The sequence below is a fragment of the Sapajus apella genome, unplaced genomic scaffold (assembly GCF_009761245.1).
Source record: "Sapajus apella isolate SASKATOON/1434 unplaced genomic scaffold, GSC_monkey_1.0 scaffold25, whole genome shotgun sequence".
Taxonomy (NCBI): Eukaryota; Metazoa; Chordata; class Mammalia; order Primates; family Cebidae; genus Sapajus; species Sapajus apella.
The window spans coordinates 12,213,167-12,240,896 of record NW_022436965.1 but is presented as its reverse complement, the minus strand read 5'-3'; the positions used below and the strand labels follow the sequence as shown (position 1 = coordinate 12,240,896).

The window sequence follows — 27,730 nt, the reverse complement described above, 5'->3', positions numbered from 1 at the left end:
TGTCTTCTTCTGAACTGTCCACATTCTTCCAGCTCCTACTAGTTACCCAATTCCAAAACTTCTTACACATTTTAAGGTATCTTTATAGCAATGCCCCACTCTGTAATCATGATAGTGACTATACCATTACCCTGGCCATATAATATAACCTAATCAATAGAGTGGTTATTCCATCATATTACAGATTCCAGGCCCTGAGGGTAGAAAATTATACAAGGGTGTAGTGGCTCACGCCTGTAGTCCCAGCTACTCAGGAGGCTGAGGTGGGTACATCACTGGAGCCCAGGAGGTCCAGGCAACAGTGTGAGCCAAGATTGCACTCCAGCTTGGGTGATAAATGAAACCCTGTTAAAAAAAATAAAAAAATAAAGAAGGAAGATACATTTTCAAATCACAAAATTTTTTCAGTAAAAGAGACTACACACATCAGGTACTTCTATACCACCTGACCATGACACATCATGAAAGGACAGTTACACGGAGTATTACTCATTAATATAGTTGCAGAAATCCTAAACAAAATATCAGCAAATGGAATAATACATTATGACTAAAGTTAGGTTTATAACACAAATGCAAAGTAGATTTAATATTAGAAAGTTTGAATAGTTCACCATTAATGAACTAAAGGAGAAATTTTTTTAAATCATCTCAATTGCACAAAAATGACATTTGATAAAATTTAACAACTATTCATAAGAACTCTTAGCAAAACAAGAATAGAAAAGAACTTCTTTACTCTGATTAGTGGTATCCACAAAAACCCCTCAACAAATATACATAATGGTGAAAAGCTTTCCCTTTTAGATAAGGACCAAGGCTAGTATGTCCATTATTATCCTTGCTGTTCCACATTTTATTAGAGGTCTTAATCAATACAGTAAGGCAAGAAAATACGTAAGGATTGGAAAATTAGAAAAGTTACAAGTGATGTGATTGTTTGGAAATTCTAGTAAAAACTTTAAAGGCATTGAGTTTAGCAATTTGGTAGATAACAAAATCCGTAAACAAAACCTAATTGCATTTCTATAGATGAACAATAAGCTGAAAGGGAATTTTAAAACATTATTTACAGTAACAAAATGTCAATAACCTAGGAGTAAAAGATGTGTAAGACATCTTAAAAGTAAACTATAAAGCTTTATTAGAAGAAATCTAAGAATAATCAAAAATAGATACATGTTTCTGGAGTTGGAAAACTGGTTTGTGTGTTAGCTTTTTCCCTGAATTCCTTTATAGATTCAGTGCAATTCCAGTGTAAAAAATCATATGAAGCCTGGGCAACATGACGAGACTCCATCTGTACAAAAAATTTGAAAATTAGCTGGGTGTGATGGCACATGCCTGTGGTCCGAGCTACTCAGGAGACTGAAACAGGAGGATCACTGGAGCCAGGAATTCTAGATTACAGTGAGCTGTGATCACACCCCTGTACTCCAGCCTGGGTGACAGAGCAAGACCCTGTCTGTCTGTCTTTCTTTCTGTCTCTCTAGCTGTCTATATATTTGTATCTATTAGAATAGCCATAAATTAGGAGTACTTGCTCTGTCAGCTATTAAGGCTTTTTATAAAACTAGATTAATTGAGACAAAGTGGTATTCGTGTTAGAAATAGACCAGTGGAACAGAATACAGAGTCCAGAAAGGTACATATATGTACATTTTACTTATGATAAAATTGACACTGTAGAGTGGTGGGGAAATTAAGGTCTTTTCAATAAATGATCCTGGCTCAACTGGAGATCCATATGGAAAAATAAAGTGGAAGTGGATTATTTCTTAACGATTTATGTAAAAATCAATTCCATCTAAATTGTAGACTTACATATAAATTACCAAATAATAATAATACCATTTTTACAATATATTATAGCATCTTCATGACTTCATGATATATCCTACTTCGTAGGATAGAGAAGTAATTGTTAAACAGAAAAAGCACTAATTATGAAGAAGAAAAAGGTGATAATGTTTACTAATATTAATAACTTCTGTTCATCAAAAGGCACTACTGAAAGGGAAAAAGTCAAGCTACATAAACCAACAAAGACATTATACCAGAATATTTTAAGCATTCCAACAAATAAATAAGGCAAAGCCCTACAAAAAATGGACAGAGACTTAATAGGCACTTCACAAAAGAATATAACCAAATGGCTGTATACATGTAAAGAGGTGCTCAGCCTTATCAAGGAATCCCAAGTTAAAACCACAACAAGTTACCCCCACATTGTCTCCAGATTGGCTGAAATTTAAAATCTGATGATATTAAAGTTGTCAAGCATATGGAGCGATGGGAACTCCTATGTTGCTTTAGCATTATCTAATAAATTAATGTTAACCTAACATAAATACATGCTTATATAACATATATACATGCTTATGTACATGAGGGTACCTGTACAAGAATAAACAAGCATCCATAATGACCCCAAAATGGAAAAAACCTGGGAAAAAAATCAGTAAAATTGGTTTTTAAAAAGTAACATTACCGTGTAGTAGAATACAATAGTAAAATGAACAAACTACAGTGACACACAGCAACATTAATCTTTATAATATTGAGTAAATCAAACTCAAAAATATATCTTATACTATTTATATAAAATTCAAGAAAAGGAAAAAGAAACCATATGTTGAGATATGCACATTTCAGTGCTAAAACTAAATAAAAGCAAGGAATGTTTACCCCAGAAAAAGCTATAGTGGTTATCTATAGAGTGGAGGGAATTGGGATCAGGATGGAGTATTTGGGGAATTATTTGTTGCTGACGGTGTTCTAATTCTTGCTATGGCATTATTATAATTCATTAAACTCTACATTTATATTCTCTGTAGAGTATCATATTTCACAATAAAGGCATATATTGAAGACATATTTTTATTTCATCATATCTATACTTGTTATCCTTAAAGGCTGCATCTTATTCCACTGTAGATTTATCTGTTCTCCTCCTTTTGAATACTTGGAGTGTTTTTGTTTCTTGCAATTGTCAACTTTGAGTTAAGCGTCTTTGTACATATTTTGTTCATTTGTTTGCGCCGGTATTTCTGTAGGATTGCTTTCTAGAAATAGAATCAAAAGATAATTTGCATTTCATATTTTGATAGATGCTGTTAAATAGCCTTGCAGATTTGTTCAGCCTGTCTTTTGCTATTTGAAGCTTTTAATTTTTTATTGTTTAAACTGTCTCTCTTTTCCATTGTAATTTCTGGCTTTTGTGAAAGCCAGAAAGGCCTTTTAGAACTTCAGTTTATGTCTTGTCTGGAATTTATTTTTGGTTATGTGAAATTAAATTTTTTTTCAACCATGTAGCCAGTTGTCTCAATGCTTTTTTTTGAGTGGTCACTTGTTTCCACAGTGATGTAAAAGGTACCCTTTATCATCAGCTAAATGTCTATATGTCCTTTTCTGTTCTACTGATCTATTTCTACATCAGTGTCACAGTGTTTTAATGATTATAGATTTTAATGTTTTTCTCTTACTGACACAGGAAATTCTCTCTAATTTAGTTCTTCCTTTTAAAAGGTATTTGGCTTTTTATTTACTTTTCCATGTATTTACTTTTCCAGATGTATGGTAGTATCAAGTCCCTCTGTACCCCCAGCCAAAAAAAAAAACATGTGTTGACATTTCCATTGGAATTACAATGAATGTATTAGATTATTTGGGAGGGAATTTACTTTCATACACATTTCTAAATTTTAGTCATTTTTAACTTTATATAAAGAGCATCTTTCCTATATTCTTTTGAACTTTTTCCATTTAAATATTGTATTACTTATATCTTTCCATATTTTTGCTATAGTTTACCTATTTCACTACTGTGTAATTTTTACATTGTTGGACTACAACAAATTTAGATTAAGAGTTGGGATTGGGGATGGTATTCAGGTTCAGTCTCTTATCGAAGTATATTGTATTTCCTTGGTTAAGAGTTTTGCTATTGGTGACAGTGCTGCTGTGAACATCCTTGCAAATATATTCTTTTTTCCTTGGCAGGAATTCCTCTTTGGTATATACGTAGGAGTAGAATCTCTAAGCTTAGGGTATATAAATGTTCAACTTCAGCAATGTCAAACTGTTTCCCACCAATGATATATATGAAATCCTGAGTCATCTACATTCTGCCCAATATTAATACTTGGTATTGTCAGAATTTTTAGTTTTTCTTATAGAATGAAGATAAGATGGTTGATTCGCATATCCTACCAGTAATACTGAACATCTTTCATAAGTCTATGGCTATATATGTTATGCTTTTGTGAAACTCTTCTATATATCTCTTGCCCATATTTCTATTGAGTTGATCATAGTCATCCTATTAATAGATAACAGTTCTTTATATGTTCTTGATAGTAATCCTGTGAAAAGTTGTGGGTCTTGTGAATATCATTTCTCAATTTCTAACTGGTCTTTTTACTTTATTTAAGGTCTACAGATGGCCAGAAGTTTATAATTTGAATATAATAGCCAACCCCACCAATCTTTTATAAGTCAATACTTCTTGTTTGTTTTTATTTTGTTTTGTTTTTGAGACAGTCTCACTCTGTCACCCAGGCTGGAGTCGTAGCTCACCTGCAACCTCCACCTACCAGGTTCAAGAAATTCTTGTGCCTCAGCCTCTTGACTAGCTGGAATTACAGGCACATGCCATCACGCCTGGCTAATTTTCATATTTTTAGTAGGGACAGGGTTTTGCCATGTTAGCCATGCTGGTCTTGAACTCCTGACCTCAAGTGATCTGCCTTCCTCAACCTCCCGAAGTGCTGGGATTACAGGTGTGAGGCACCACACCTGGCCTTGTTTCTCGTTTAAGGAATCATTTCATATTCTCAGTGTCTCCAGATATTTTTTGTTAATTTTAAATTTTTGTTCTTGACATTTAACTCTGTAATCCATCAGAAGTTGGTTTATATACTTTTTTCATATTGATAACTCTTTCCTGTTATGTTTATTGAACAATCCTTCTTTTCCTTCAGTGATCTAACAGTACCCTTTCTGTTATCTATAGTTTCATAGTGTTCTGCAAATGTCTTAATTTTTCTAATGAAGCTTGTCCCTAGTTTGTGGTGCTTGTTGCTTTTTTGGATGGAATCTTTTCTCCCATTACTTTTTCCTAAATGATAATTACTTCCATACAGGAAGACTCTTAATTTCTGTATATTCATATTTATTCTAGTCATCTTAATAAATCCCTTTATTAATTGTTTTTCAGTTGTTTCTCTTGTCCCCCTCTGTTATCTCCACTTAGGGGTACACCTTATTTTCTGCAAATAATTATAATTTGCTTCCTTCTTTCTGATATCCGTATCTCTTACTCTTTATCTTGTCTTACCACCTTGGCTAGGACCTCCTACCAGTAACATATAACCCTGGTGAACCCACATCTTGTTGAAAAATAGTGGTGAGTTGGATATCTTTATGTTACTCCTAACTTTAATAAAAATGTTTTTAGTGTTTTATGTCTACATATAATATTGCTATTGATTTCTGGTCTATATTCTTTTTTAAGCTGAGAAAGTTTGATATAGTCAAGGCAATGAGAATATGCCTCCACCCCTACTCCACCCTGGAGTGGGAGATATCCAGCCAGTTTTTCCACCGCTGTGGAAAAACTCTTCTGATCTAACCCTCTTCTGATCTAACCCGTATTGCTTCTAGGCTACATACTGGTACTGCATGTTACTATATTGAATACAGTAGACAATTACAATGCAATGATACGTATTTGTGAATGAAAACATAGAAAAGGTACAGTAAAAATATGGTATTATAATCTTATGTAACTACCATCATATTACCATGTATTATACCACATATGCCTAGATTCTAAGATTTCTTTTTTTAATTTTAATTTTATTTTTAAATTGACATGTAATAATTGTACCTATTTACTGGGTGCATAGTGATGTTTTGTTACATAAAATGTATAGTGATCAGATCAGGGTAATTAACATATCCATCATTTCAAACATTTATGATTTCTTCCACTTAGGAACATTGAATATCCTCCTTCTAGCTATTTGGAACTATACATTATATTTTTGTTAACTATAGTCATCCTACAGTGTTATATAGCACTAGAAATTATCTTATCTAGCTGTAATTTTGGATCCTTTACAAATCTTCCTGCATTCTGAGATTTCTTATCAGAAGGGGTACAGGATGTTGTCAGCCTTTTCAGCATGTATTGATATAATAATTTTGTTTTTATCTTTTAATCTCTTAATACAGTGTCATAGTATTATATTAAAATGTTTATTTCTCCCAAGTCACAAAAGTAAAGCCAGGAAACTTAAATATATCAGGTCATTGAAAGTAGAAATTTGTTCTTTGCAATATTTTCAAAGCCTTAGAATTTTTGTGTTTTGTCATCCAGCATACTCACCTTGCCCTTATCTGCTTATCTACTTTCATTTTACAAAACATCGTTGTGGAATTTCCCAAGAGATTTGTATTTTTATTATTTATTAACTATGTGCAGAAAAACTTGAGGTCTCTCTTCATACCAACTAAATACATGACTGTTGAAAAATGAAGATGCAATTAAGGAAAGCAAGGCAGCATCTTGCTACCATTTATTCTATGCCGTAGTCAGATGATGGTGGTGAACTTTGATTTTGTTACAAATGACTGTAGATCTTTGATAAACCTTTCATGTCACTGTTGTTGATTTAATTTCTTTTCTCTGTCTCACGGCAGCCTCTGTTGACCCCACACCTTAAGATCTTTTTAGCCTATGAGACCTTAATAAATGATAGAAGAAAAAAAAAGATTTGTATTTGCAATTTTGTGTTTTTTTAAAAATATGGACTCACAAATTATATAAGCTTCAGGCCCCACAACATGAGTCTGCCTCTGGGTGTAAGGGGTTAAGGGTGGGGGCTTCATTTTCCCCAATTCTCACCCACAATTGTGCTATTGCTGCTAGGAAAAGCTGATCTCTATGATGGGGAACCAGTAGTTTTTTACTTTACCTTAGTAGTTAAACAGTTAATTTAATCTACTTGATTAAAATTTTATCTCATATCCTATTTAACCCCACCCCTCACCCTCACCATGGAGTGGGAAATATCCAGCCAGTTCTTTCGCTCCTCCACCTCTGCTCTACCCTCTTCAACTTCTAACCCCTCTGGCATCGGAGTAGGGAGACAGGACTGGAGAAAAGGCATTCTGGTCTGACGCCACAGTTTTTACTTAGCCAGACATGCAACTACAAGCCTCTGTTGGTTATTGCTGCGTCTCTAGCTAACATTGGCCATGAATTTGAGTGCCTTCTGCCTGTGTTCCAGTGCTGATTCTCTTATAGGTAGAAGGGTTCAGACTCTTCAGAGGGGCCCATAGGGAATTCCCCACTGCAGTTCTTTGGTGTTGGAGATCCAGCATCCATGATTCTCTTTTTTGGTGTCTACTTAGCTCATAGTAATCAATCAACTATATCTTCGTCAGCAAGGTTACAGGCTGCTCCACTGCAGTACCTTGGTCAGGGTTTTATTTTACCAGGGCTGCTATAACAAAGAACCACTGACGGAGTGGCTTAGACAACAGAAATGTATTGTTTCATGGTTATGGAAGTTAGAAGGTGTCAACGGGGTTATTTCCTTCTGAGGGCTGTGAGAAAAAATCTGTTGCATGCCTTGTCACCCTGCTTCCAATGGGTTGCTGGCATTGTTTGGTGTTCCTTGATTTGTAAGTATGGGTGGGAAGAAAATAATGGAGCTTTTATCCCTTTGGTTTTTAATCTAAAATAAGGAAAAGTATACTTCACTAATATTTACTTTATAGATTTGCTACCCATGTATATCATTTATGAATAAATATACTAGAGATATAAAGTTAAATTTTCTATTGATATAATATTAAGTATAGACCATGAGCTTCTTGAGAACAAATCTTTTTCTAATTTGTCTCTATAATCCACAAATGTTATGTGTTCATTGTAATGTTAATGAATTTCTTAGGTAGATAATAATGTAGTTCTGTAAAATAGTTCTGCCATTTAAACTCATTTAAGATAAAATGGAGCATGTTTTACATATCTGTTGATGCAACTGTTTTGTCCAACTACAGCCCAACTTACAACAGATTCAAATACTAACTAGGAGGAACTAAATGAGTTGATTGTGGTATTTGTTTTTCAATCAAAGGTGTTTTCTGGGTACACCTAGATACAGTGTTATAACAATCCAGATGATAAATATATTGAACATTTTTGATAGTTGTGGTTTTTAATGTAAAAAAAAAATGTATGGAAATCCTTTACTTTTTTTGATTTGTCAAAACATTTCTGTACTACTTACTGTATACATTCTCCATACCTATTAGTACCCGTTAGCTTTTGCTAATTAAACAGTTCGCCCTTCACATCTGTAGGTTCTACATATGTGGATTCAACCAACCACGGATCAAAAATATGTTTAAAAAATTTGCATCTGTACTGAACATGTACAGACTTTTGTTCTCATCACTATCCCTTAAACCAGTGGTCCCCAACCTTTTTGGCACCAGGGACTGGTTTCATGGAAGACAATTTTTCCATGGACAGGAGGGAATGGGGGGGGTGATTTTGGCATGATTTAAGCACATTACATTTATTGTGCACTTTATTTCTATTATTATTACGTTGTAATATATAGTGACATAATAATACAACTCACTATAATGTAGAATCAGTGGGAGCCTGAGCTCATTTTCCTGCAACTAGATAGTTCCGTCTGGGGTGATAGGAGATTCTCATAAGGAACACACAACCTAGATCCCTCACATGCACAGGTCACAATATGGTATGTGCTTCTATGAGAATCTAATGCCACCACTGATCTAACAGGAGGTGGAACTCCGGCCGTAATGCTTGTTCACCTGCCACTCACCTCCTGCTATGCAGCCTACTTCCTAACAGGCCACAAACCAGTACTGGTCCATGGCCTGGGGGTTGGAGACCCCTGCCCTAAATAATACAGTATAATAACTATTTACATATCATTTACATCATATTAGGTATTACAAGTAATCTAGAGATGATTTAAAGTACATGGAAGGTTGTACATAGGTTATGTACAAATACTGTGCTGTCTTTTATCAGGGATTTAAGTATCCATGGATTTGGTGTCTGTAGAAGGTCCTGGAACCAATCCCCCAGCGATACAGAGGGATTACTGTATATGACTTAAGGTCTGTAACATGAGTTGTGATGTACATAGTGAAATGATTACTTAAGTCCAGCAAATTAACATATCTATCTCATGTAATTCCCTCCCTTTCTTCCTCCCTCCATTCCTCTCTTCCTCTCTCTTTTCCTTTGTGGTAAGAGTGTCTAAAATCTACTCCCATGGAAATTTCCAGTATACAATATTGTTAACCATAGTCATCAGGTTGTACACTAGATCTCTAGCTTTAGCCTGCATAGCTGCAACTTCATACCTTTTGACCTAATTCTTCCCATTTTCTCTGCGCCAGGTAACCGCTGTTCTGCTCTTTGTTTCTGTGTACTTGTTGTTTTGTTTTTTTGGTTTTTCATTATGGATTTTTTTTTTTCGAGACAAAGTCTCACTCTGTCACCCAGGCTGGAGGGCAGTGGCACTATCCTGGCACATTGCACCCTTCCACCCCACCAGGTTCAAGCAATTCTCCTGCCCCAGCCTCCCAAATAGCTGGTATTACAGGTGCCTGCCACTGCATCCAGCTGATTTTGTATTTTCAGTAGAGACGGGTTTTCACCATCTTGGCCAGGCTGCTCTTGAACTCCTGACCTCGTGATCCACCCGCCTTGGCTTCCCAAAGTGCTGGGATTACAGGCGTGAGCACCACGCCTGGCAGTTATTTTTTTTTTAATTCCACATATAAGTGAGATAATACAGTGTTTTTCTCTGTATGCCTGGCATATTTCACTTAGCATAATGTTCTCTAGGTTCGTTCGTGTTTTTGCAAATGGCAAGATCTCTCTCTTTTTAAAGGATAAATAATATTTCATTACACATGCACACACACACACACACACACACACACACACACACACACACCCAACCATAGTTTCTTTATTCGTCAATAGGCATTTCAATTGCTTCCATAACTTGTATTATGAATAATGGTGCAATGAATTTGGGAATGCAGATATTTTTATAAGATTGTGATTTCATTTCCTTTGGGTAGATACTCAGAAGAGGGGGGATTGCTGGGTCATATGTTAGTTCTATTTTTAATTCCTTAAGAAACCTCTATACTGTTTTCCACAGTGGCTGCACAAATCTACATTTCTACCAACAGTGTACAGGGGTTCCCTTTTCCTCACACTCTTACTAACACTTGTTATCTCTTGTCTTTGTGATAATAGCCATCCTAAAAGGTGTGAGGTGATATCACATTGTGCTTTTGATTTGCATTTCCCTGATGATTAGTGATGTTGAGAATCTTTACATATACCTTTTGGCCATTTTTATGTCTTTTGAGAAATGTTTATTCAGGTTCTTTTCTTCTTTGCCCATTTTTAAATTAGGTTATTCAGTTTTTTGGCATTGAGTTGTTATATATTTTGGATATTAACCCCCATGAGATACATGGTTTGCAAATATTTTCTCCTAATCTGTAGGCCTCCTTTTCATTTTGTTGATTGTTTTCTTTGCTGTGCAAAAAGCTATTAACTTTTATCCGGTACCACATGTCCAATGTTAGATTTTTCTCTTAAAACCACCAAATGTTGTATTTCCCCCTGTAAACATGTTGCATTCCCTTACTTTAAAGACGCCACTTAAAACGACGGATAAAAATTAACATAGTTTTCATTGTAAAATTAGCAATGGTAAATTTGTCAAAGCATTAAACAGCCTCATTAAATGTTCATAGAAGCAAATAACCATGTCAGATGCCCTGATCAGGTATGGAAATTTTTCGTTCATTTAACAAATATTAAGCACTTACTATGTGCCCAGGATTGACTCAAGTTCAGTGAAATCTTTTCTTTTTTTTTTTTTGAGACGGAGTTTCGCTGTTGTTGCCCAGACTGGAGTGCAATGGCACGATCTCGGCTCACCGCAACCTCCGCCTCCTGGGTTCAAGCAATTCTCCTGCCTCAGCCTCCCGAGTAGCTGGGACTACAGGCACGCACCATCATGCCCAGCTAATTTTTGTATTTTTAGTAGAGATGAAGTTTCACCTTGTTGACCAGGATGGTCTCGATATCTTGACCTCATGATCCACCCGCCTTGGCCTCCCAAAGTGCTGGGATTATAGGCATGAGCCACTGCGCCCGGCCTGGTGAAATCTTTTCAAGAGATACTTGTGAAAAACAATCAGACTATAAACATTATTTATTGGTGAAAGGAGTAAAACAAACATCCATATGCTATAAAATTCAACTTGACTTTTCCATTTCTTCACATTAGAAGCTATGGGGTCTGGCCTTTTTATTTTGCCACTGACTCTCTAGATTCTTACACAATTTACTTAACTCTGTTGTAGTGTCTCAAATCACTGATCAAGGAACAGAGTTTTACTTCTCATTAAATAACTGTTCACCTTCACCCTTCATACCTCACCCAAAATATCTAAAAATGTTATACAAGAAATTCCAATACGGAATGTGGTTCTGAATGTCAGCTCTGGAATAAGAATATCTAAGTCCTCCACCCAACCTCCAGTACTGACTGTATGCCTTTGTCACTTCTCTAAACCTTCATTTTCTCTAAACCTTAGTTTTCACACCCGTAAAATGGGAAAAATGTTACTACAACCATATAGGGTTGCTATGAGGAGTAAATGAGAGGTTAATAGCACTTCACGCACTACCTAGTACATTGTAAATGCAGAATACATTTGATCTATTATTGTTGATACAAGTATTCAAATTATTGCTAGGCCTAGAGATAAATTGCAGGAGATGTTACCCTAATGATTTTCAGTTTACTTACAGAGCAGTGCTAATCATAGATATATTGGGTTTATATGTACATCTATGCATCTACTTAATAAATATTAGGTAGCTACTATTTGCTTGATTTTTTTAGATGCTAAAAGTGATAGACTCTAAGAATTATATATACTATGAGTAAAATGTAAATTTTAACTTTATATTAGAGAAAAAATATTTCAAGAATAGTTATACGTTAGCTACTTTCTCAGTCTTTTGGAGAAGGAGTTATCTGTTGTTCATTAACAACAGCTGTCACTTTATTTACATTTTTTTCCTTAGAAGAATAGCTTTAGTGTTTAAAGAATCTGATTATCTTTAATTCTGGATAGTCATTAACATCTTTAAACAGAATCTGCCTTTAGCTTTGAATGGCATATTTCTGTTGAGCACATGTTTTATGATACTGTTGACTACCTTGCTTGTTTTATTACTTTATATCTTGATACCCTTTTTCGTTGAAATCAAAGCATCTTCTATGTATATATTAAATATTCATATGAAGGGAATACCTCTTCTGATATTAACATCCTTGTTACTCTGTGGCTTTGCATGTTTAAAGTATTGCTTCCTAAATCTAGATAAATGAAAATTCATCTTAGCTTCATTAGTTTCATCAGCTCTAATCATATAATACCTTAGATGATCATGTAAAACTATATCTCCTAAAATACAAGGAACATTATAGTTTGATATATACTTTAAACTTCTTTGAGGAGAAATATTTTACATGTACAAAGGAGTATCAAGATAGAAATGCAATCATTGTATCTATCCTCTAGTTGCCTTTTATTTTATTTTATTGAGATGGAGTCTCACTCTTGTTGCCCAGGCCGGAGTGCAATGGCATGATCTCGGCTCACTGCCACCTCACTGCAACCTCAGCCTCCAGGAGAATTGCTCCTGGGTTCAAGCAATTCTCCTGCCTCAACCTCCCGAGTAGCTGGGATTACAGGCATGCACCACCATGCCCAGCTAATTTTTTGTATTTTTAGTACAGACAGGGTTTCATTATGTCAGCTAGACTGGTCTTGAACTCCTGACCTCAGGTGATCCACCTGCCTTGGTCTACCAAAGTGCTGGGATTACAAGCATAAGCCACTGCGCCCCGCCACCTCCAGTTCATTATCACAATAGTATATTGAATGTCTGTAAGTTCAGTAGAAATCCTCCAAAAATTTGAGGCATTATTTTAATATGATATAGATTATTACTTTGAATTATATTTGCAATCAGTACATATGATTTCTCAGTCACCATTGCTTGAAGACACTGTTTTTCAAATAAATGCTTTTTTTATGATATTGAAATAGAATTTGTATAGTAGATTATGCATAGAGTAGCATACTTAATTTTATCCTTAAAACGTCAAACAACATCAATGTTAAGTTTTCTGATTTTAATCATTGTTTTTGGTTTTATAAGAGAATGTCCTTTGTTTTAGAAAATACACACTGAAACAGTTGCTGGTAAAGGGCACAGTGTCTCCAGCTTCCTCAAATGAGTCAAGAAAAATGCATACATAAAAATATACACAGAGTGATTCAGCAAAGGTGGTAAAATATGAACAGTTGATAAATCTAGAAAAAATGATATTTAGGAGTTTCTTATACTGTTTATATAAAGTACTAAAAAATCTCCACCGACTTTAGCTATCAGTTTAGGAAAAGATCATTTATTACTTGCCTTTGTTCATTCTTGAATATTTAGCATCTTTTCCTACGTGCAAGAATACTAGAGCAGGAGGAAAGAGACTGAGTCAGTGGTTTTGGTTTCTTCAAGAAGGGTGGAAATCTCAGAGGAATTAGGAAGAAAATATGGTGATTGTAAAATTAGAAGATAACACTCATCTGCTATCACATTTTAAAATTACTTGGTACCCCCCCCAAAAAAAACACCCCAGATTTGGATATCCTTTTAAAGTATAAGGCTTCCACACAAAATCTTGTATACAAGTTGTTCATGGCAGGATTCTTATAATACCAAAAGGTAGAAACAACCCAAATGTCCATTAACGGAATATTTTCAGCCATAAAAAGGAATGAAGTACTCGATAAAACTTGGATGAACCTAAGTAAAAGAAACCAAGCATAAAAGACCACATATTATATGATTCAATTGCATAAAATGTTCAGAATAGGCAAATGCACAGAGTCAAAACTTACATGAGTAATTGTTAGATTAGGGCTGGGGAGTATACAGAGTGATTGCTAATGGACACAGAGTTTCTTTTATGGGCCATGAAAATATTCTGTAATTAAATAGTAGTAATGGCTACATAACTGTGAATGTATTAAAAATCACTTTAAAATGATGAATTTTATAGTTTGTGAATTACACACTAAAGCTCTTATTTTTAAAAAGTAAAACCTTGCCCATCACTCTTGCCTTGGAGTCTTCCTATCTAATTAAAGGTAAGCCAAAGACTTTAACATTACATGATCCAGCTTCCTATTACTCCACAGTCTGATCTCCTTTTATTTTTTCCCCTCCTCATTCCAGTCTAGCTGCACTGCCTTCTGGCTGTTTTTGCCTCTAGCCCTTTTATTGGTAGTTCCCTCTTCCTAAAACTCACCACCTTTAACCATTTAGTCAAATGTCAACCTCTCAGCAAGGCTTTCTGTGGCTACCCTCTCTGAAACTGTAAACCTCCCCCAAATTACCTGTCTCCCTTTTCTGCTTTACTCTTCTCCTTGGCATTATTTACCATCTAATACAATATATATTTTACTTTTTTATCTTACGATTTCTCTTCCCCATAAAATATAAGCTCCATGAGGGCAGAGATTTTGTTGCTTTTGTTCACAACTGTATGCTGGGGCTTAAAATAGTGCTTGGCACATATTAGCACTTATATTGTTGAATGAATGAATGTGAAAGTGTAAGTACAGGCAGCTATAACAAAAATCAGGAATACTAAGTAATGGAAGAAGGGGCTACATATTTTATGCCCCTTTATCACAATAAAAATTAAATATCGGCTGGGCGCGGTGGCTCACGTCTGTAATCCCAGCACTTTGGGAGGCCAAGGTAGGCAGATCACAAGTTCGAGAGATTGAGACCATCCTGGCCAACATGGTGAAACCGTGTCTCTACTAAGAAATGCAAAAATTAGCTGGGTGTGGTGGTGCGCACCTGTAGTCCCAGCTACTTGGGCAGGCTGAGGCAGGAGAATTGCTTGAACCCAGGAGGCAGAGGTTGCAGTGAGGTGAGATCACGCCACTGCCCTCCAGCCTGGCACCTGGCCACAGAGCAAGACTCTGTCTCAAAAAAAAAAAAAACAAATTAAATACCTCGTGGGACCATGAAACTAAAGGAGAAGGAAAGCAATAGTTTGTGTCTCGAAATTAAAATAGTAAAGACAATTATTCAGTTATTAAAATGAAAATAAAAAATGTTTTGGCCCAGGCAGATAATAATTATTTTACTTTTCAATGATTAGGACTTGGTAGATATCCAGGCATACATTAAGTACTGAAAATATGTTGCCTGAATGGATAGTGCTGACCTAAAGCATTTAAGTATGGCCACGGTCTTTGTAAATAAATTTGTATTGAAACACAGCCATGCCCATTAGTCTGCGTATTTTCTTTGGTTGCTTTTGTGCTGTAACAGCAGAGTTAAAGTAGTTGCAACAGATTATATGACCCACAAAACTCAAAATATTTACCATCTGGCTCTCCACAGAAAAAGTGCGTTTACTGACCCCTGCCTAAATTGGTCTTTGTGGAATATGGAATAGTATAGTAGAGAACCATGAGCAAACCTTCAGAAGTTTAAATTTCATTTCCTGGACTGGCTGTGTTCTGTTGGACAGGTTGAGTTCTATGATTTACGGTTTCTCATCTGGAAAATGAATATTACACTTATCTCACGTGGTTGTTGATGAAGGATTTTAACTGAGATAACGTGTATAAAGCACTTAGTGAAGTGCCTAGTAAACAGTAAATCGCAGCCCAGAAAATAGCACATGCATATATACACATATGTACAGACACATGCATATACACAAGAAATGCAAATGCTCTCAAATGGGAACTCGGTCAGTCACCAAGCATTCTCCAGATACTTTCTATATTTTTGAGTAAATAATGAATAAATAGTAAGTACTTAATACACATAAGGCATCATAATAAACTTCCAAAATGCATGGGATTTTGTATTTTATGTAGAAAATTATAGTCAAGCATTTTTTCTTTTTTTCCCCCATAGAAACAGGACCCCACTCTGTCACCCAGGCTTCAGCCCAGTGGCACAGTCATAGCTCACTGCAGCCTCAAACTCCTGGGCTCAAGCAATCCTCCTGCCTCAGACTCCCAAGTGGCTGAGACTATAGGCATGTGTCACCACACCCGGTGAAACCCCAACTCTACAAAAAATACAAAAATTAGCCTCCCGGTTTCAAGTGATTCTCCTGCCTCAGTCTCCGAAGTAGCTGGGATTACAGGCGTGTGCCATCACGCCTGGCTAGTTTTTTTTTTTGTATTTTTAGTAGAAGCAGTGTTTCACCATGTTGGCCAGGCTCATCTTGAATTCCTGACCTCAAGTGATCTGCCTGCCTCAGTCCCCCAGAGTTCTGGGATTACAGACATGGGCCACAGCAGCTGGCCTGGGTGCCTTATTTTCAACTCTTAGTATATAGAGGACAAATTTGCAGGGCTGGATTATGTTGATAACCTTTCTAACTATACAGTGTTTTCTTTGTTAAAATAAATAAGATTTAATTTTTCCTTAACAAAAGTATTTTGATTGTTAAATGTGAAGATCAATGATATGAATCCTTAAATCAGGAATATGTGAGGTTCTTTAGTATTAAAATATCTGCAATACATGGAATTATAATAATTCAGTAAACAGTTATAAATCTATATGCTGAGTGTTAAAATTTGTTAAAACTTGGTAGAATGAAAATTTTGTTTTTGTGAAAAAACATTATGTAAACAAGTAATTTCAATAAAATAATAGTAATAGCAATGAAAATGCAGAGATGAGAGCCATTAATTCTACCTTAAGATATCAGGGAAGACTGGAAAGGTGACATTTGAGCTGAGTGTCAATAGAACAGTTCAATATTGTCAGATGTATATGGTAGAGTGATACCACACAAGAGGTACCAAAGATATTCAACAAAAATCTTTGAGCTTCTACTGTGTGTCAGAGAATATTTTAGACAGCTGAACAAAACAAAACAGTTGTCTAGTTGTTCTAGACAAATGAACAAATGACTTTTTTCCTGCCACTTGCAGTGGAACATGTAAAGGCATGGAAGTGAGGTAAATAATACAGAATGGCTGAGCCTAGAGGAGGCTGGGGGTCCCTGATGAGAAAAAAGCAGAAGCATTGTCACATCAGGAAGTTTGAATGTAATCCTGTAGGCTACTGATTTCCAATCCCAGAGTTCCAGAGATACTGATGTGTCATGAAGTCATTACAAAGGAATTATCAGTCTATGCTTAGATATTAAGCATGCATAGCCTGTGGATTTCAATAAAATGTCTTTTACACTGATTTTCTATACTACTTTTCAATTTTTTATAGTTATTATGAGTAATAGAAACTCATTTAAACATATGAATTCATAATACCTTTTTGGATAATTTTTATTTTCTCAAGTGTGTGGTACTGTTACTGTTAACTTCTTTTAATTGTCAAAATGGTTAATTTTTAAATGAGGTCCTAAAATATTTAGCCTGGCATCTCCTGCCAGTATTGGACCTGTTAAAACTTCTACAGCAGGCCGGGCGCAGTGGCTCACGCCTGTAATCCCAACACTTTGGGAGGCCGAGGCGGGTGGATCACGAGGTCAAGAGATCGAGACCATCCTGGTCAACACGGTGAAACCCCGTCTCTACTAAAACTACAAAAAATTAGCTGGGCATGGTGGCGCGTGCCTGTAATCCCAGCTACTCAGGAGGCTGAGGCAGGAGAATTGCCTGAACCCAGGAGGCGGAGGCTGCGGTGAGCTGAGATCGCGCCATTGCACTCCAGCCTGGGTAACAAGAGCGAAACTCCGTCTCAAAAAAAAAGAAACTTCTAGAGCAGCCATCTAAAACTTCAGTTAATATTTGATGAGCTCCATCTAAATGCCAAGCACTTGTTCTCGCCATTAGGATTATAAAGATTAATCTAAAACAAGGTCCATGTCCTCATGGAACTTACAGTCAGAATGAACTCAAGTGTAGATTAAAAATAATAAAGACTGAAGTAAACATGGAGAGAAGGTTATAGATTCAGGATATGTTAAGGAGGTAGTAACTCTTAAGCAATGAGAATCTCTCACTAAAAGCAGACTACAAGAACAGAAGCAAAGACCAGTTTCTTAGGAAAAGAGCTAACGTTTTGCTAATGCAGGAGAAAAAAAGCTCTATCTTTTATTAAGAGTATTGTTTTCTCCTAGCAACAAGCCTAATCAATCTCCAGAGAACAAGGATATTAATGATTTATGGATCTGTGAACATACCTCTTCTGCTTGATTTTTCTCTGCCTGTTAGTAAGGTGTAAACCTGTGAAATAATCTTAAGTCAAACCATGTAAATATGTAATGTAAGTGATGTAAAAAATTTATCTGGATCTGACTCCTTCACAATGACAGTGTATGACGGGAGTTGCAGAACATTCATTCTCTATGTTGATCTCTGTACCTTCAGCCCAACAAGCTTACTTGTCTTACTTCTTTCAGATTTCAGCCTTCTTTCTTCACACACACACACACACACACACACACACACACACACACACACACACACACGCTTCCTTTTTTTCCTCGCAAAGAAAGACAGCTATTGACTAGAAGCCCAGAATTGCCCCAAGTTCCGACCACCAGCTCGAATTCTTATGAAGTGGACTTGTAATATCCTTAATGCTGCTGTTGGCAGTCAGTTACAGATTCCATTATTGTCGATCTGTGCAGTCGCCATGCGAGGTGGGGGGAGGAATGGAGGAGGAGGAGAAGAAAGGAGGGATGAGAGCTTCCTATTCACAGATTTATCAACCTGCCTTTTCTTGCAGGAAATCTTCGTAAAGGAGGCTGTTGAAATAGCTAAAGCAGGAAGGGTTGGGGGGCTGGAGTTCTTGCAGAGGACTGAAAGGATATTTGAAAACCTTTCTCCTCAAAACAAAACAAAATGCTGAATTTGTTCTTTTGTCTTTGTTTTTGTTTGATATGCTTTACTTAACTGATTAGCTATTGTGCTGTCTGGTTATCTAAGCTGCTTCCAGTGTAGGAACCTGTTTCTTTTTCTTTGAGTGTCTTTATTCTATATTTTTCCTATGCTTTTTCCTGTCATTAAACACACTTCATTATCCAGTGTTATCCTGGCTTTCTCTTTCAGACTAAAGCATAACACCAAGAGACAGAAGGACAAATCTCCCTTTTCCTCTCTTCTACCACCTTCTTTTAACCCTATTTCTTTCCCCCTCCCCCTGGTTGTATTAGATTGATGTCACAGAGACAGAATTCAGAGTGGAGGGAGGATCACATTTTCTCTTTCATCATTACTGCCTAGCCAGCAATTTAAGTGTTGGACCCCCAAGAATTTAGACTCTGTATCCTTTTTTTCTCACTTCATCATTCAGTAATTGTGCTCTGTATGGAAAAGTTTTCTGGCTGGAGAATGAGTCTCCTTTCCCCCGGTGATGTGGCGGAGTGGTTGGATAGTAGCACCGAAGAAGAGAAGAGCCTTCTGTCATTTCTGGGTACGGTAGGGCTTGCTTGTTCTTTTAACCCTTTATTCTCCGAACTTTTCTTACTTTTGGGAATAGGACCCCAAATTCTCTAAATCCACTTATGTATATTTAAAAGGAGCAAAGGAATTAAGGGAATATGTTTAAGTCATTTGCTTTTCAAATTTTGTTTATGTCTATAGAAATAGTGCCACCAACACTAGCTATGAGAAGTAAGAGAGAGATTGCTTTGCCTTAACAAAGAGTGCTAGCTCCATTCAGGGCTTACCATGTCATCTGGCCAGCTGTTCGTGGTATTTAGACAACTTCTGCCAACCAAAATAATATTATTGTTTTACCTTACTCTCAATACAGTGGTGAAGCATGCTGTGTAAGAGTGGGAGTAGGCTTTGTGTGCATGAAAAGCCAAAGTACAAATTGAGAAGTAGCTTTCATGCAAGGTGTGAAATATTTGTAATATTCATACATGATTTCTACTGATTGTATAAAATAGGACACATGGACCTCCCATTATTTTAACTTTGCATTTATGAATGCTTTCTAATAAATTTTTAAGTAAAGCAATTGTTTATCATGAGGTTATTGATACAATAAATTCTTAGGAAAGTTAGATTGTAAATCCAATCATACCTTAAATGTGATAGAAGAGGTTGATACTAATTTAAAAACCTATTTGTGAATACTTCTGTTAGATTAGTTATAGCCTCCAAATTTATCTTTTCTATAAATTTATATCCTTTTTCCTAGATATAAGTATGCCTTTATTATAAATGGACAAAATTCAGTTGATGTTCTAATTTTCTAATTTATTCCTCATGAATATTCTATATGACCTGTGGATAGTCTTCTGCCAGTCCAAAAGATATCTCTACTATTGTTTGAAATCTTTCTTATAGTTAGCCTAAGTTTATTTTTCAATTCTGTTTGGGTTTTTTTGTTGTTTCTTTTTTTGTTTTTGTTTTCTTGCAGTTTCGATGTAAAGAGTCACTGTAATCAGGTCTTCCTAGGTACTTATGTTTAGGTATTAACCCGACTCTTAATTTGTTTGCCATGGCCTTATTTTTCTTGGGCATTTGGATGATTTTAAGAAATATGTGTTAAGCCTTCATTTCTCTGAAGCCTATCTCATTCTAGTTGCTTCCCATTCCCCTCCCCTGACACATGCATACATACACACAGAGAAACATCAGTGAAGAAAACAAATACAAATATCCCAAGTAAAACCAACCACTTAGACCCTACTGCATTATGGAAAAGGAAGGTAGAGTTATCATTAAACATATTTTCTGTGCTCTGGCATTCCTTTATGAATTCTAATTATCTATCCTCAAGATTAATGTTTTTATCTCTCAGTTTTTTGTGGGGAGGGCATTATCCCACTGTCCCTGAAATGAATTTGATTAATAAAGATGAGTAAATAAAAAGTGCTACAGTAGTGTCCCCACCCATCCCTGCCCCATCCTCTGATTACGGGAATTAGCAAATTCCTGTTTATCCACAGATGGATAAATGGAGATAATAAAGACAAAGAATGTTAGAACTTGCTTAGAAGAAAAAATGCAAATTTCCATAAATTATGACGTTGACTTCTGGGTAGTCAATTCCCAATTATTCACCTAATGGAACCTTTAGATTATAGATAAAAACATAGGTAAGTCAGAGTCCTGATTCTGCTCAAGGGCTATAATAAGTTTAGTTGCTGAGTGAATAGACAGTAATGTATCCCATGCTCGGCTGTGGCAGTGCTAAGCTCTGAAAGTCAGCAAATCTTATTTTTAGGATTGAACCTCTCTCCTGACCGTAGGTAGCAAACAATTCTATCTGTGGATAAACAGAAATTTTACTAATCTCCTCCACAGAAATGAGGAACAAAACTATCTGAGATATAGCTTGTGATAGTTATCTCTAATGTAATTTCCATTAATGACAACATGCTTTTCCCAATGAAGATGCCAAGAGAAAGACAAGAAAACTAAATCTGCTTTGTGGTGAATGTAGGATGAGTAGAACCAAGAGATGCTGTCTCTTGGTACCTATCAAATTATGCTTTCTTTGCCTAAGGAATTTTAAGGCAGATTTCCCTCTAGAAGGGGAGATGCAAGAAAAGTACTTTGTGCTGGCTGGGATCTGCTACTTGACTTCTGTACAGTAACACTTAACTGATGTTCAGGCCTTCCCATTAACACAGCTCACTCCTGGTTTGATGAAACTTCATACAACTGTGCATTGTTACTAATCTGTTCAAAAACCTTCCATGGTTTCTTCATCACCTATCAGATAAATTTAAAACACCTTACTATGGAACTTAATTTGTCCGTTCACACCTGACATTCTATTATTCATTTTAGAGGAGAAAACCCCCATGCCTCCATTCCAACCAAATTGGTTTACTGCCTGTCTCTGGAACAAGTACTGCCCTTTCCTACCATGTTTCTTCTGTCAGCAGTGTTCAAGCTCAGCTTTCTAAATTCAGGTTTTTAAAACTCTGCCGTTGTTTCAAAACTTTCTTATAAAAAAAGACAGTGTTCTAGACGCTGCTAGGTGCTGTGGCTGGATGCAGACAAGTACAAAAGATAAAGATGCTTGTGAGAGGTATAGAGTTTGGCTGGGGAGAAAACATGAACGATGCACAAATTAAATAAGAAAAATTAAATGGTAATTCAGACAACAACGAAGAAAACAAAAATAAGGCAGTTTCTAATTGTGAAATTATCCAGGTAAAAATTGCTTTAGGAGTTTGAAGAAGGGACATCAATTTTGATTTAAAAACATTGAAGATTACCTTACAGAGATAGGATTTAGTCTGAAGCCTAAAAGATTTTTATGGAAATGGTGGGGTTTTCTGTATGACAGCAGTGTCACAAGGAATATTAAATAATTTCACATCCATGAGCAAACTGTCTTGAAAAGAATGCAGAGTTCATGTAAAGAAGTAACGAGAGATAATATTTGAAGGGTATTTGGAAGGTGACTGTGTAGGACCTTTTATGACAGGATAATGAGTGACAATTTTATCCTGAAAGCCATAGAGAAGAATGAAATATCCTTGAGCAAGAAGATATGATCAAATAGTTTTTTAGAAAGACATCTGAAAGTGACGCCAAAGAGGAAGAGACTGGAAGCAGTTAAATCAGTTTGAAAGCTATTGCAGTAGTCCAGGTATGAAATCAGTGCCTCTACTTTTTTATCCCTGTGTATTATAATTGTTGGTTTGTTTATTAGAACTAAACTGTAAATGCCTCCACAAGAAAGGCTTAATCCCCTTTTCAGCACCTGGAATACTCCATGTGTGGATGAATGTTTGTGTAGCTCAGATGAATAACAGATTAAAATAGAGAGATTACAAAGGATCTATCAGCAGAATTGGTGACAGATTAGGGGATGGGGAACAAAATGAATCAAAGATAATTTTTGGACTTGGAAGAATGGTGGTACTAGTAACAGAAATAAGTTGAGAAAGGGAGCCCAATTTTTGAGGAAGATGGTGAGTTCTGTTTACATATTTTGAGTTTTAGAAGACTAATCCACATCCAGACAGAAAAACAGGTCTGGTAATTGGAAACGAAGTCACAGGTGGGAGCTGTTCATCTAAAGAAGAAAGTTGATAATCTAAGCATCTGTAGGTCATCTACTATTGATAAAGCTTGTCAAGAAAAAGAGAGGGCAGCAGCTGAAACTTGAAGAATATCAACATTTGGGGGTGGGTGGGGAGAAAGAGGAGACACAGAGTGAATGAACATAAATGTAGGAGGAAAGCCAGGATGGTATGGTGTCACAGGTGTTAAGGTAGAAAATGTTATCAATGTGGCCAGTAGTATCAGTGGCTACAAAAGCCAAAGAGAAGTAAGAAGAAAACACTAGGTTTGACAGTGTAGGCGACTGTTGATAACCTATGAAAGTGTTAATACTATTTGAGTAAAGTTGACGAGGGAGAAGTCAGCTTTTATAATGTTGAGAATAAGGGTAGGAGATGAAATGGTGGAAACCACAGGTTAAGCCTTTTGCCTGAATAAATTTGTGACTGACAGAAACATGTACCCTTTTAGTGACTAAATTGAGGAGACTTGTACATATTTTTAAGTGGAGGAGAGAGCAAGATCTTGAACTTACAAAAAGACTAAGAAAACAAAATATTTTATAGGTGAGGGTAGAATTAAAAGCATTAGGATTAACATTTTGAAGGGAGAAAGGAGAAACTCATACAGGAACCAAATATGCATGACGAGATTTAGCAATGGAATATAGGGAAGATGGAGAGATAACAGCTACTGTATTAATCTTATGCCATTTATCACGCCCAGTCTTGCATAGTTAGCTATGTGTGTACCCATTTATGTTATTTGTGTGCCCGTCTAATACTTCCCTGCTACTGCCAGTTAAGGATTTTCTCTTAATATTTTGGCATCTTCCAGAATAGCACTGAATAGGTGCGTAATAGATACTTTTTGAATGAATGAATGCTATCCAGACACCCAAAAATTTGAGACTCAGCCCTTTTTTTAAATTATTGAAATTATTCTGGAAGATCCACCTTTTCTTCCACTCTTATTCTACTGCTATTCTCCAGTCCCATATCTACAATTACCATTTCAGGTACTTTGATAGCATTTGAAGTTATTTTTCAGTAGATTATGATTGGGTTTTCCAAATTCTAGAATAAAAAGGAAAATACTCAATGTACACTTTTTTCCACTTTGCCTTTTCTAAATGGAATTTAAATTATTTCATTCACTTCATTAAGTCAAGTGATTTATATGATAATATAGTTCAATGAAAGAAGAATATAATTTTGACAAATCCTAAACATTTTAAGTTTCTAAATGACTGTTGACTATAGTTAATTATTTGGCATTGGCAACTATTATTTGATTCCCAAAATTATACCTAACATCAAGGGAGAAACATATTCAAAAACTGAAACTCTAATTTCTGGTAACATTTAAGACTAGATACCCACAAAAATAATATAGAGACAATTAGAAATGTCACATTGCCGGGCGCGGTGGCTCAAGCCTGTAATCCCAGCACTGTGGGAGGCCGAGGCGGGTGGATCACGAGGTCAAAAGATCGAGACCATCCTGGTCAACATGGTGAAACCCCGTCTCTACTAAAAATACAAAAAATCAGCTGGGCATGGTGGTACATGCCTGTAATCCCAGCGATTCAGGAGGCTGAGGCAGGAGAATTGCCTGAACCCGGGAGGCGGAGGTTGCGGTGAGCCGAGATCGTGCCATTGCACTCCAGCCTGGGTACCAAGAGCGAAACTCCGTCTCAAAAAAAAAAAAAAAAAAAAAAAAAAGAAATGTCACATTAATGTAACAAATACCTTTAACTAAATGACTGAACTCTCAGGAAGGAAAGGAAATCCCCAGGAAGAGGAAAAAAAAAAAAAAAAAAACTCAAAATCTAGATAGTAAACTCTCCTGGGGGCATTTTACCAATTTTAGAATTCCAGAGAGTTAAGTTTAAATGGCTGTAATATAAGAGATGGGCCAAGGGTCTAAACAAAGTGAGGAATTAGAACTGAAAGGCCTATCTCATTCTTCCCCGTAGGACTGAGCCTCTGAATGAGTTACACCTTCAGTGAAAGTGAAATTTAGAAAAAAAATCTTCTCACTGACAAAAATAGACAAATCTTATTTATCTTAACCTCAACTGGTAGGTGACATAAGCGGGGAAAAACACCCTGAGAATTCATAATCACAGTCCTGATAAGGTAGAACTGAAATAGTGGACAACATTAATATGTCAGAGATAGGAAGTGGGTAATTAGAATTGAAATATTTTAAGAGTGTTGAATTATTCAAGAGAAGGATAGAAATCGTGATTAACTTTAGGCTTTAAGTATATGTGTTAAAATATTAAAGACAACTACTAAAAGAATAGAAATAGAGTATGTATTTTCAAAAGCAATAGAGAAGAAAATGGAATTTTTTTAACCTGGTTAACCTGATTTAAAAAAAGAAAATCAGAAAAAGTGGGAAAAAATAAATAGAAAATACAGTAAGATGGTAAAAATAAAATCCAATTATATCAAAAATTTATATGAAAATGTTAAAAGATAAATATTTTCAGGCTGGATATTTTTAATGCTGTTAATGAGAGAGAAATCTAAAACACAGGGGCCTACGATAGTTAAAAGTAAAGACTTGGGAAAAGAAAGCTGGTATAGCCAGTGAAATAGAACGAGACTGTCAAAAATGTTACTGGAATAAAGGAGGTCCCTAAATAATGATAAAATATAAAAATCACTAGGAAGACATAAGTTACTGGAATAAAGGAGGTCCCTAAATAATGATAAAATATAAAAATCACTAAGAAGACATAACAATCTTACATGTACCCAATAATAAAACCTCAAAACTTATATGCCAAAAAAAAAAATGGGCAGATATATAAAAAGAAATGGATAATTCTACAGTCCTATTTATAAAAATTAGTAAGGATATAGAGGATATTCAAAAACACAGTAAGCTTGACATACACAACTATTAGTCTTCTCAAGCACATATGGAATCTTTATAAAACCTGGCAAGAGACTAGGTCATAAAACAAATCTCAACAAATTTCAAAGTTATACAGATTCCATTATCTAATAACAGTTGAACTAAGTTAGAAGTTGGTAACAAAAATTTACTTTAAAAATCTTTAATTTTGGAATCTTTTATAGTTACTTGCAAATAACTTGTTAGTCAAAAAAGAAAACATAATGGAAATTATAAAATACCGAGCAATACTGAAAATAGTACATATTCCACAATATTCTTGTGGAATATTACTAAAATAATTCTATAGTCTTTTACATTGAGAAAGGTAAAAGCTGCAAATTAATGAGCTAAGCATTTAACTCCACAAGTTAGAAAAATAATAAACGCGAAGAAAGTTTAGGGAAAAAAATAATGAAAACAAGAGTAGATAATTAAATGGAAAATAGAAATAAACAGAATCAATAGCACCAAGAGTTGTCCCTTTAAAAAGTCTAATGAAAATAGATGAAACTGACAAGATTTGCTAAGAAGAGAAAGTATAAACAATGTTAGAAATGAAAAAGGGTGTAACTATAGAAAATTAGATAACTGAAAAATAGGCTATTACAAAAAACTTTTTGATTATATATTTGGAAATTTAGACAAGTGGACATTGTAAGAAAAATGTAACTTATTAAAACTGTAGAAGCGATAAAAAATGTAATTAGGCCTGTTATCTGTAACCATTACAGAAATAAGAGGCTAGACACAGTGGAGCATACCTGTAGTCCCAGCTACTTGGGAGGCTGAGTTGGGAGGATCACTTGAGACCAGGAGTCTGAGGCAATGAGCTGTCATCCTGCCACTGCACTCTCCAGCTGGAGTGACAGAGCAAGACCCTGTCTCAAAAAAAAAAAAAAGAAAAGAAAAAGAAAAATGGAATCAGTGGTTTAAAATCTGCCACTGATTATGTTTTAATTTCTCATACAGCTCGACTTCAGAAAAATAATGTCAAAGCATACTTGGGTTAATATTTTCAATCAGTGATAATTCAGTTTTTCATAGCAAGTGAATAAATTAGCATTCTGGTGTCTAAATTTAAAAGCAAAAAAAATACCTAAGTATGGCTATTGGCTCTATATTTAGTCTCACAGGCAGACATGGTTCCTTTAGAATTTTAAAGTCTTACATCCTTTGTTTAGGGGATTTCCTTAGAACAGAAGATGTTCTTGCAAAAATTTTCCTTATGGGGATGTATAATTTAAAAACTAAAGGCAATTAAGCTGAACAGATATCTAAAGAAAACGAAAATGAGTAAGATATCAAGACTTAAATGTAATTATGTTTAAGTGTGCTTCGAAATAAAATTTGGAAATTTGTTACTTTTTTTTTCAGACAAGGTTTCACTGTCATTCAAGCCCTGCCCCTTCCACCTAAGCGCCCTGCCCCCAAACCTCAGCGTACCCTGCCGGCAGTAGCTGGGACTACAGGTGCAGGTGCAGGCCACCATGCCCAGCTAATGTTTGTATTTATTGTAGAGATAGGGTTTCTCACCATGTTGCCCAGGCTGGTCTCAAATTCCTGAACTCAAGTGATGCCCCCACCTCAGCTTGCCAAAGTGCTGAGATTATAGGTGTGAGTCACCACGCCTAGCCAATTTGTGACTTTTTTTTTT

At 35.7% G+C, this 27,730-nt stretch overlaps 1 protein-coding gene across 7 annotated transcripts in view; it reads left to right on the top strand.

The window, feature by feature from the left end:
- RASAL2 (RAS protein activator like 2) overlaps positions 1-27,730 on the top strand; it is a 371,400-nt gene that overhangs the window by 245,671 nt on the left and 97,999 nt on the right. The window contains exon 1 of one of the 7 annotated variants that reach the window (XM_032291300.1): positions 17,946-19,600. The exons of the other annotated variants lie outside the window; for them this stretch is intronic. Within the exon in view, the coding sequence (XP_032147191.1) occupies positions 19,495-19,600 (106 nt within the window). The 5' untranslated portion in view covers positions 17,946-19,494. Of the gene's footprint in view, positions 1-17,945; positions 19,601-27,730 lie in introns of those variants that run through there. 7 annotated transcript variants of the gene reach the window in all.